Source organism: Loxodonta africana, chromosome 7, assembly GCF_030014295.1.
Source record: "Loxodonta africana isolate mLoxAfr1 chromosome 7, mLoxAfr1.hap2, whole genome shotgun sequence".
NCBI lineage: Eukaryota > Metazoa > Chordata > Mammalia > Proboscidea > Elephantidae > Loxodonta > Loxodonta africana.
The window spans coordinates 123,106,724-123,119,332 of record NC_087348.1 but is presented as its reverse complement, the minus strand read 5'-3'; the positions used below and the strand labels follow the sequence as shown (position 1 = coordinate 123,119,332).

Genomic DNA, 12,609 nt, shown 5'->3' with positions numbered 1-12,609 from the left:
TTAATGTGCAAAGATTAACGTTTTAAAATGTTTTGGAATTGGCTTAAAATTAGGGGTTACTTCCTCTGAACCAGACCCTGATTCTTTTCATTTCAATGAGACACAAATTTAAGAACACTGAGAACACAGTTAATGCATTCACATGCTGTTTAATTACCCTTTAAAAACAATGTCCGAACTATATTAATTTGGTTTTAGCCCTCTGCTTGAAAGCAAAAATCTGAAGCATCTAAGTGGTGATAGCCATCAGAGTGGTCTTGCAATTTACTGTCCATGTACAGTCTCCTAAGGGCATGGCCCATAAGCCCATTTTGAGTAAGCAAATTGATTCCTCTTTAAACAAATGAGAAAGCCTTTCTTTAACTAGAGAGAGATAAGGCAGTCAGTCCTACAGTGAAAGAACTTAAAGGAATGAACTTACATGTATCATTCATTCTCACATGGAAAATGAAAACAGCAAAGCAACTTCTGACACACCTATGAACAGTGTTCATAAATTTATCAACACTCAATTGTTTATCTGAAGTTAAGGGATTTGGGTGTGGGGACAAGTGGGTTAGGATGAGGCTGATTTGGAGATGCAGAAAGAATGTTTAGGATTACTGAAATCGACCATTATAAATATTTGGGTTTTAATAACAAAAACAAATGAACACAAAAGTTTGTGTTAAGTTTTAATGAACTAAAAAAAAAATTACCTGAATTGCATATGCCCATCTTTGCAATAAAAGAAGGGAAAAGAATTACCACAATCCAATGAAAATATAAAAACCAACCTACCATGCTACAAAAGCAACTGTTTCACCAAGATATGGAGAACAAAAAGTTCATTATTTGTGTTTTGTATATTCATACTGGGGTTAACTCTTTTGTGCAAGAATGTAAGAGATAAGTTTTATTTTTGTTTTAGATTTTTTAAGTGGAATTATATAACTAAATGACTGTTTTTCCCCAAACACCTGTACAATAATCAAAAGAATTAAAACAAAACAAAACAAAAAAACCTTGTACTTAAACTGAATAAGAATATTACTTAAATTCCAGTTAATATTATATGTTAGTCTACAGGGTCGCTATGAGTCAGAATCAACTCTATGACAATGGGTTTGGCTTTTGGTTTTAATCTGTTATACAATGTTACATTACTGAAGACAGTATAGCAAATTAAAAGTGTCATAGAGAATAAAAACAAGATAGAATGCTATGCTTAGCTAGATCTTCTCTAGATCCTGATTTTGTTACCTTTCTAAAAGATGAATTAATCATACTTCATTTTGTATAATAAAAGTAACAATAAAGTTAACAGTTTTTGAGCGCCTCTTATGTGCCAGGCACTATAACTATTTAATACTCGTGACAATGTTAGGAAGTAGTAGTATTCCTACACCACAAATTTCATTATTATCTTTTATAGTTTTTACTACTGTAAGAACAGAAAAATAAAACAAGCTATTGCTAATAACTGGAAACCCTGGTGGCATAGTGGTTAAGTGCTACGGCTGCTAACCAAAGAGTTGGCAGTTCAAATCTGCCAGGCGCTCCTTGGAAACTCTATGGGGCAGTTCTACTCTGTCCTATAGGGTCGCTATGAGTCGGAATTGACTCGATGGCACTGGGTTTGGTTTTTTTTTGGGGGGGTATTGCTAATAACAACCTGGATTGTCAAAATGTTGGCAGAAATTACAGTTAAAGTTATAACTAGTCAGTGAAACGACTTTTTTAATATTCAACTGTTCTCCTTTGATAAAGCGAACAATGATAAAAAAGAAAAAACTGAGTTTCTATCTTATAAATAAGACATTAAGTGATCTGCTAAAAATGGGAGTAGGTCTCCAAGATATCAGATTTACAGTATAAAACTTCTCATAGTGCTATAGTAAAAAATTGTTTAAGATTTCCTTTCAGTTTCTATTGATTTGACTATTGATGAGACTAACAAGTATTTTAAAAGAAATAGCTACTGGAATCACAAAACACATTAAAGAAAAAAAAAATCTAAGTCTGATAAAGCAGTATACATACATGAGTACTCACACACATACAAATCTATATAATGAAATATACATTTTAGACAACAGAATGACACTGAATGTAGATAACATTTGTATAGAACTTACATACCAATCATTAATTAAAAATAATGATCATCCTTCTGGCTAGAGAAGTAATCCACTTAAAACAATTTTATTAGTATTCAATTAAAAACTCCCCTAATGTTCAATTTAATGTTCAATTTAATTAGGATTCTAACGTGACCCATTACATTAAATGAAGCTACATTTCTCTACAGCCTTATATTCTTTAATTAGGGCAAGCTCCTTTGTTAATTACATCTTTAAGATAAATACCAGAAAAATTATGCCACTCTTCTAGGGTCATTGTTTAGTTATCAAAGCGATATCAAATAGAGACTTTAGAACAATTTCATCCTAATATCTTTAAATTCTGTATTATTAATAATACCTACTATTTATTGAGCTCTTATCGTGGGCTAAGGGCCAAAGTCAGGCACTCGGGGCCCTGAGGGTGGCTTCCGGCCAGGCCACTACTGCCCTGTGCACTGAAGTTAAGATCTCTTTGCTGATGGCTGCAGGCCCTGATGTATTTACCAAACCAAAAACCAAACCCATTGCTATCGAGTCGATATACTTACAGCGAGAGAATTTTCCCTATTAGATCAAGCATTACCTTCATCCTGAGTGCAACAGGGGAAATCTCAGTGTGGCCCTACCCCAGGTCTTATTTCCTGATGTATCTAAAGGCATGCTTTGTGACTCCAGCAAGTCCCCTTTCTCTCTCTGAGGCTCCCTCCCTGGACCACCCTCTGCCCCATGCTCCATTGGCTCCCTGTGTTTACATCTCAGGCTTCTTGTTTTTTATCGTGGGCTAGGCACAGTTCTAAGAGCTTTACAACTAGTCCTTTAACAATATATTATTATCTCCATTTCACAGAGCAGGCAATCGCCCAGAGTCACATGTGAAGGTGGCAGGGCTGGGATTTTACCAGCCAGTATGGTTACACACACCATGACTTTAACAACTACATTACACCGCATTAAAAACGAACGGTAAATAGAACTCCCTTATGATCCAGCAATTCCACTCATAGGTATAAACCCAAAAGACTTGAAAGCAGAGACTCAGGCACTTGTACACCAATTTACTGCAGCACTATTCACAATAGCCAAAAGGTGGAAACACCTTAAATGCCCATAAACAGTTGAATGGATAAACAAAATGTGGTATATACACACAATGGAGTACTACTCAGATAGCAAGAAAAATGAAGTCCTGATACATGCTACAGTCTCAATGGAACTTGAAGACATTATCGGAATGAAATAAGTCAATTACAAAAGGACAAATATTGTATGACCTCACTTGTATAAATAGACAAGAAAAGGGAATGTACAGAAACCAAAGTTTATCAGTGGTTATGAGGGGTGAGTGGGAGCGGGGAAGAAGGGAAGTTATTTCTTGTGGAGTATTGAGTTTCAGTTTACAGTGATGAAAAAATCACACTGATTAAGGGTAGGGTTGCAACCAATTAATGTAATTGTTGTCAATAAGTTATATACCTGGAAAAAGTTGTGTAACAGACATATTGAAAATGATGACCAAAAAAAAAAGATTAGTTGCTGAGGCTGTCTAGGTACAACCAAACACCTCATGGGATCTGGTTCCTTCATTTTGGAAGTTTAGGGTCGTGGTTTTATGGGACATCTCAGCTAACTGGCCTAACAACATGTTTACTGTTTCTGTTCTGCCTCCTAGTTCATTGCATAGTGCCTGGGGTCTTAAAAGCTTGCAAGCGGCCATTCAAGGTACAAGGATTGGTGTCTTTTTGCCTGGAGCAACAGAGGAAGAAACAGAATCAGGATTAGGAGGAGGCAATTCAGTGTGTGGCTACTTGCCTCCAGGAACAACTGCCAACTTTGCCATGAGATAAGAAGAAACTGGATATTTCCTGGCTACCATTACTGAACACTTTGATCAAAGATTCTAAAGAAGAATTCTGATCAGAAGGGGGGACATGAAGAACAGAATTTTCAAGCTCTTAAATGCTCTGAAGCTATGGAGGCTGGATGAACCCCGGAAACTATTGCCCTGAGATGATCTTTAAACCTGTAACCAGAAATATTCCCTGAAGTCTCCTTAAAATCAAACAATGGTTTAGTTTAACTGGTTAAGAATGTCTTCCTTGAACACTGTGCTCTTTTAAGATAGACTTATTTTTGATCAAATTGACAATAGCAACTCGAAAGATTAGATAGGAAACTTAGGGGACAGTAAATTTACGTTAAGGGAGAAGAACAACTCAGAACAGGGAAGTGAGAATGCACCATTTGAAGAATATAATCCATGTTATTGAATTGTACATTTAAAAACTGTTGAATAGGTATATGCTCTGCTGTGTATATTCGCAACAACAAAAATAAAATACATTATAAAAACAAACAAAAAAGAATAGTAAAAAAACATTTTATTTCTCTCCTATTTAAAATCAAACTTTATATTATCTTGCCCATATGGCTTTATTATTATAAATAACACAATGGATTAAACTAAAAAGTTTATGAAAAAATACATTTTTTTCTTCTAGAAAAAAAGAGTAGAAGAACATTTTTTTCCCATTCTCAGTCATATTCCTTTCTCCTATGAATTGCTGTGAGCCTTTGGCTAGAAAAAGACAAGGAAGGATATTCTCTGAGAGCCTTCAGCAAGAGTGTGGCCCTGCCAACACCCTGCATTCAGACTTTTAGTCTCCAGAACTAGGAGAAAATAAATACTTGTTGTTTAAGCCACGAGTTTGTGGTGCTTTATTACAACAACCCTAGGAGACTAATATACTGGTAGGTCTCCTCTCCAGGTCTTGCATGAACACACCCTGAATATACAGAGTTCCTCTAAAACTAACAGTTCTAATTAAGAAAAAAAAAAAAAAAAGGGTAGGGGCAGATAAACTGAGTATAGAGAAAACTACTTTAAAATAACTAAAATATGCTACATTTTATCTTTGTCATGAAAAACAGATTTGGAACAGTTCATGAGAGCTGTAGAAACATTAAAGTTTACTAAACTTGGTTATATCATAAAAAAAGAACTCTGGACAAAATCAAGCAAAAACTGAATAAGATGTCAGTATATTTAAATTAAATGCCTATTATATCATCTAAAGAATAGACACATAAACACTAAATTAAGAACAAGGATGCTTGGCGATGTTGTAGCACCCTATTTGGTTTAATAAGTCAAAACAAAACAAAACAAAGGCCAGGAAGTTTAAACCTGATTGATTGAAAGGGATTGAAATATGACATTATGTTCAGCTAAATGGAATAGCTCAAGCTCTATCAATAGTTATCAAGGGTGAGAAGAACACTTCATATATCCTTGCTGAGCTAATAATTAAAAAGAAACAAACCAAAAAAATCTATAATTGCTGATATGCTGGAATTCCATCTAGTCAGTAGCATGGGCCACAAAGCAAAGCAAAATCAAGCCATTAGAAGGTTTCACATTTAGAGAAGCAGTAATATCAAGTTATCTGGAATCTCTGAAAGAAAATTTGGAGTTTTTAAAAATACATTTTAAAGACAGGAAGTTTCCATATTTATCACCGATCCTTTGTTTAGCAAAAATCATTGTCTCTGTTTTTTTGAATGTTTTAAAGAAGTTTGTTTAATTCTTCAGCATCTTCGACTATTTCCTCTACTGGATCATCCCCATTACCGACAAGCACTCCAGTTTTCCATCTTTAAGAAGAAAACACACTAGGTCCCATGTCTTGATCATCTTATTTTTCTGCTTTCCTTTATAGCACATTTATAGAAAGAGCTGGGTATACATAATGCCTTCACCTCCTTGCTTCATATTCATTCTATTTAGCCTTTCTAATCTAACTTCTTCGGCGTAGTGGTTAAGTGCTACGGCTGCTAACCAAAGGATCGGCAGTTCGAATCCGCCAGGCACTCCTTGGAAACTCAATGGGACAGTTCTACTCCGTCCTATAGGGTTGCTATGAGTTGGAATCGACTCGACGGCACTGGGTAATCTAACTTCCAGTTCCCTCATTCCACCTAAACTTTTTGTGTCAAGGTCACCAAGGATTTTTATTCTGCGAATGCTCAACCTCTCAGAAATAATTTAACGATTTGGCTCCATATGAACCACTGTCTCCTCAAGGTTTCTATGACACCAACCTCTTTCGTGTTCTTGTTTTGTTTTGCATTTTTGTGTTCATTCCCTTCATTAATACTCTGGCCACTCCTTTCCTGACGGTAACTCTAATTTTTGGAATTCCTTGGGGCTCATTAGTGAGCTCTCAATTCTTTCTCTCTTTAGAGGATATAATGATTTCCCTTGACTTTAAATGCCCCCTAGATACTGCCAAGTCCCAAATGTACATAAACTAGCTTGAACACTTTTTTTGAGTTCCACACCAGTATATCCAGCTACCTATTAAATTAAACTCTTGGCCATCCCCTGAGGCGTTACTGCCTACTCCACCCCGCCTCTGTTGAAATTGTTATTCCCTAATATTCCTTAGTTCAGTAAATGGTGCCATCTCCACCCAGTCATTCATTCCAGAAAATCAACACATTCTTTTTTTTTTAAGTCCCACATCCAAATTCATGTTCAGGCTCTTTCAATAATACTTGCAATATCTAACCTGAATGCACCCACTTCTTTACGTCTGCTCTGCCACCACAGTCTGAATCATAATCAACTCTTACCTGGACTAATGCAAGATCCTCCTGACTATTCCTCTTACTTTCTATCTGACCTCACTCCAAACTGATTTCAATACAACAGCCATAAGCGCTTCATTTCTTAAAGCCCTGCCAGCAAGAATCTATCGACTTTATCAGATTCCACTCTGTTCCTTGTACTCTCTATATTCCAGTCACACTGCCTTCCTGTCAGCTTTAGTGAGTGTGTCAAACGTATTCACTTTTCAGAGATTTTGTGCATGCTGTCCCTTCTGCTTATAATGGTCTTCCCCTCTGACTACGTCTGGCCAGCTTCTCCTCATTGCTCACATCTCGGCTTAAACGTCACTTCTTAAACAAGACACTCTTAACTATCCAATCTAAAATAAACCTTCCTTCTTACCCTTTTTCTAATGGTTGGTAGGTACCAGTGAATTGTTCTCAACTCATAGTGACCTACGTGATGGAGTAGAACTGCCCCATAGGGTTTTGTTGTCTGTAATTTTTAGAGAAGCAGATTGCCAGGTCCTTCTCCTGCAGAACCACTGGGTTCGAATCAGCAATCTTAGGGATAGCAGCTGTCATGGGTTGAATTATGTCCCTCCCAAAATGTATCAGCTTGGTTAGGCCATGATTCCCAGTATTGTGTGGTTGCCCTACATTTTTTTATTATAATTTTATGTTAAGAGGATTAGGGTGGGATTATAACACCACCCTTACTCAGGTCACCTCCCTGATCCAATGTAAAATGGAGTTTCCCTGGGGTGTGGTCTGTACCACCTTTTATCTCTTAAAAGAGATAAAAGGAAAGGGAAGCAAGCAGAGAGTTGGGGACCTCATACCACCAAGAAAGTAGCACCAGGAGCAAAGTGTGTCCTTTGGACACGGGGTCCCTGTGCCTGAGGAGCTCCTCAGCTGGGGGAAGGTTGAGGACCAGGACCTTATTCCAGAGCCAGCAGAGAGAGAAACCTTCCCCTGGAGCTGACACCTTGAATTTGGACTTGTACCCTACTAGACTATGAGAAAATAAATTTCTCTTCATGGTATTTCTATTACGGCAGCACTAGACGACTAAGACAGAAGCTGAGGGCTTGGCCATTGGTGTCACCAGGGCTCCTTATTCTGTCTAATGGCACCTGTCCTTTCCTTCCACAGCTTTTGTAATAATTTATCATGACATACTTATTAGCTTGTTTACTTGTTTAATTTTTTAAACACCTCTCTTACAAACTGACTGTAAACTCCTCAGGGTAGGTACCATGACTACTTCGTTCACAACAATCTCTATATAGTTCCTAGCATAAAACCCCTGAAATACACTAACTACTCAATTAAAATATTTTAAATGAATGACTGAATAATTACATGATTATACAATAAAGATAAATAATTTGCATCAGAATGGGGCAACTGAAGTAATGATTGCATATTATAAATCTATATACCTTAAATAAAAATAAAATTAATAATTAACAGAGAACGTTCACATATACCAGGCAATACTATAAAAGTTTTACATATATTAACTCATTTAATCGCCATGACACGCCTATGAAGTAAGTACTATCATTATCCCCATTTTACAGATAAGAGAACTGAAGCACAGAGAAATTAAATAATTTTCCTATGTTACATACCTAGTGAGTGCTAGAGTTGAGATATGCACCCCAGCTTTCTAACTTTAGGAGTCCGTGGGTGGTACAAACAGTTAAGTGCCTGGCTACTAACTGAAAAGTTGGCAGTTCAAATCCGCCCCGAGGTACCTTGGAAGAAAGGCCTGGTGACCTACTTCTGAAAGATCACAGTCATTAAAAACCCTATGGAGCCCAGTTCTACTCTGAAACACACAGTGTTGCCATGAGTCAGAATTGATGCTTCAGCAACTGGTCTGGTTTGGTTTGTAGTCTGCTTCTAGAAGCTATGTTCTTACCATGATGTTAGATCAGTGATGAATATTTGAAAGGCTCCTGGCGGCAGGCATAAAAATGATCCACTTGGAATAAAGGTTGGCTATATGAAATTGGTGATTTGTTTCTCTATCCCCTTAAAATATGACATTGGAATTTGGATCAGAAGTGCGTTAAATGTATAGATGGCTTTTGGTAGAATAGACGTTTTTACTATGTTAAGTCTTCCTATCCATGAGCAAGGTATGTTTTTCCACTTAAGTATGTCCTTTTGAATTTCTTGTAGTAGAGCTTTGTAGTTTTCTTTGTGTAGGTCTTTTACATTTTTTTTTTTAATAACTAAGTGGGAGGCCTTGTGGCACAGTAGTTAAGAGCTACGGCTGCTAACCAAAAGGCTGGCAGTTCAAATCCACCAGCTGCTCCTTAGAAACCCTATGGGGCAATTCTACTCTGTCCTATAGGGTCACTAGGGGTCGGAATCAATTCAACAGCAATGGGTTTGGCCTTTTTTTTTTTTTTTTTAGTTATAACTAAGTGGGATGGCTGTAGGGGTGAAAAACAGCTGCATATAGCCTTGGCTTCGCTGTTCAACAAATTTTCTTGATGCTTTTTACCAGAAGAAAAATAATGAAGTTATATTATTTTAATTCCAGGGAATAAATCTCCACACAATAAGAATAGGAAACATAACATACTAATGGCTTTGGTTAGTAAACAAGCAATTATTTTATGATCACAAAGACAAGTCAAATCCTGACGATGAATTGCTTTTCCTTTGAACTTGGATTCCTTTCAATGCCTTGCCTTTAACAGTATTCATTGACTTTGCAGCAAGAGGGGATAGAAGTTAGGGAGTGAGTAAAACACCCGAAAGGTATTGAAGGTGACACAGCGCATTACCAGGATAAGGCAAATTAACTGCTGACAGCGCTTCCTGGGCTTAGGCTCTCCTATTACCACTATTACGTCTATCTCTTTCAAGGATATTATGTGTAATAAGAGTAGATAAGTGCAAATTTTACCATTTTACCAAAATGAGCAATTTGGGATAAAGCTGGAAAAAAAGATAAAAAGAAAAAAAAATCAGAAGAATATCCCACTACCTACCTGGTTTAGTTTCTTCCAAAGGTTGAGGACAGGAGACAGCTCATTAGACCAGATCTCTCTATCAAATTTGCAGCCAGCTGTTACTGACCTGCCCAAGATCCTCAACTGTGAAATAACCTGAATAAAATAATAAATAGCAATAAATAAACATAATTTTAGCCAAACAGGGAGAAATAGCATAGGTATAAAATCAGTCATATTTCTTTACACATATAAAGACCAATATATTATAAACAGGTTTTAATCCTGATATCTCTGTCCAGCTGGCTTCATATTTTACTAATTTACCTAAGCAGTTAAAATATAAAATAATTCTAAATTGAGAAAAACTATAATAAATTAATATATTGTAATGGCTCTTATCTGAAAAGCTGCTTCCTTACTCAGAAAGCTCTAATTACCCATTATCAATAATCTGTATGTATCTCTATTTGCTCATTTCCAAAATTCAGATTATTGTTCAGATTCCTTGACTTAAACTCCATAATTTCAAAGAGTTGACAAATTAAAGAAAATTGTTTTTAAAAGAAGAAAATGACAAGATAGTAAACAGTAAATACTGTATAAAATGGTAAAGCAATTTTAATTGATTAAAAATTATTCGTCAGTTTAAGTTTTAATGCTCCATATTAATTTTAATTGCCATTTCAACATTTCCTCTATAGTCAAGGCTCAAATGAAAGAATTTTAAGCCATTTAGTTACAGCTACTTTCCAGAGGCAAAAAAAAAAGAAAAAAAAAATTTTTTTTCTTTTTTTTTTTAATGACCTGAAGCAAGAAAGACAATTATTCCCTATTTAGGACTTCCAGTTCTGTAACATTATTGTTATCAACATCATCAACTAATTCACATTTTCTTTTCTAAAAAGCTTTTAATGGCTCCTCTTTAAAGAAAATTAACCTTCTTAATTATTTGCTAAGAATGATCCAGAATATTATCTAGTATGTTACATGCTGGATTACAGATACTATTGATTGTTCTTCATATGTATTTCAACTAAATATTAAAATTGTGCTATCTCATTGCTTATCTGACGGAAACAAATCTAAGAGACAGACAGGCAGATGTTTTCTTAAGCCAGTATTTTAAACCTCAACATCTGCAGCATGATGGCTACTTTTCTGATTTTACTTTTTGAGAGCTGTAAGCTGTTTTCTTTTCTAACACATTAAGCTATATTTCATATATTGCTGGGTTCTTATATTAGTGAGGAGCCCTGGTGGTACAGTGCTTAAGAGCTTAGCTACTAACCAAAAGGTTGGCAGTTTGAATCTACCAGCTGCTCCTTGGAAACCCCATGGGGCAGTTTTAACTATGAATCAGAATTGATTCGACAGCAATGGGTTTGTTTTTCGTTTGTTTACATTAGTAAAGTTCATAATAAAATAAAGGCCATAAATCTCTTAGAATGAATGCACTAGTTAACTGTTAAATATTCACAATTATGTTATTAAACTCAAGTTACATTTGGGGCTTTTGACAAATTCTCTAATCTTAAAAAAAATTGTGATAATGTACTGTTTCATTTTCTTTGTTTTTCTGATAAATTATTTTCATTTGCTCTAGCTGAACCCTACAACAGCATCTAATTTATCAGCTTTGCTAGACCACAAAACATCAATAGTTAATAGTGAAGATGTGCTATTTTAACTCTGGTAACATTTGCTATTGCTTATTTGTGGTTTAAATTTGCCAAACACAACAAATAATACAAAGAGATGCCCGAAGGAAAAGAGATTCAAATACTTTATTTATACAAGATGTTGAAAACTTTTAATTTTAGGGATAAAATGTTCACCAGCGTGAAAGATCATGTTTTTTAGCTTAGAAAATTAACACTTCAGGTTTGCCTTTCTTTTGAACATTTTATTGTGCTTTATGTGAAAGTTTACACAATAAATTAGTTTCCTATTCAAAAACTCATACACAAATTGTTCCATGACAATGGTTTCAATCCCCTCAATTTGTCAGCATTCTCCTCATTTCCACCCTGGGTTCCCCATTTCCATTCGTCTGGTTCCCCTGCTCCTTCCTGCCTTATCTTTGCTTTTGGGAAAATGTTGGTCATTTGGTCCGGTATAGTTGATTGTTCTAAGGAGCACATTCCTCACAAGTGTTATTGTTTATTTTATAGGTCTACTATTTGGCTGAAAGGTGATTTCTGGGAATGCCTTCAGTTCTAATTTAGAAGGGTCATAGGGCTGGAGTCTCAGGGGTTCCTCAAGTCTCTATCAGACCAGTAAGTTGGGTCTTTTTTATGAATCTGGAGTTTGTTCTACACTCTTCTCCCACTCTAACCGAGGCCTACTATTGTGTTCCTGATCAGAGCAGTCAACAGTAGTAGCCGGGCACTATCTAAATTTTCAGGTCTCAGGTTGGAGGAGGCTGTGGCTCAGGTGGACCATTAGTCCTTTGGACAGATTGCTACCTTGAGTCCTTGGTTTTCTTCACTCTCCTTTGCTCCAGACAGGAGGAGACCAATAATTGTATCTTAGATGGCCACTCACAAGTGTTTAAGACTCCAGAAATTACTCACCAAAGTGGGATGCAGAACATTATCTTTATGAACTAAGTTATGCCAGTTGACCTGGATGTCCCCATGAGACATGGTCCTTAGCCCTCATGGCCAGTAACTCAGTCCCATGAAGTATTTTGTTATGTCTAAGAAGTTTCCATAACTGTGCCCCCTATGTGCTCTATTATATAAATGAATGTACACACAGCACATACAAATATGTATATAAAATAGCCAGAACAATACCTATGTATGTACTTGAGCGTACTCTCATATGAGCTTGCACACCTATTTGGCATACATACCTACCTATGAATCCATTCATAAATTATTATTTATTTATTATTATAGGATTCTGTCTGCCAT

At 36.1% G+C, this 12,609-nt stretch overlaps 1 protein-coding gene across 2 annotated transcripts in view; it reads right to left on the bottom strand.

The window, feature by feature from the left end:
- DYNC2H1 (dynein cytoplasmic 2 heavy chain 1) overlaps positions 1-12,609 on the bottom strand; it is a 413,953-nt gene that overhangs the window by 117,194 nt on the left and 284,150 nt on the right. For both annotated transcript variants that reach the window (XM_064288850.1, XM_064288851.1), the window contains exon 83: positions 9,728-9,844. In XM_064288850.1, coding sequence (XP_064144920.1) covers positions 9,728-9,844 — 117 coding nt within the window. The remainder of the gene's footprint in view (positions 1-9,727; positions 9,845-12,609) is intronic.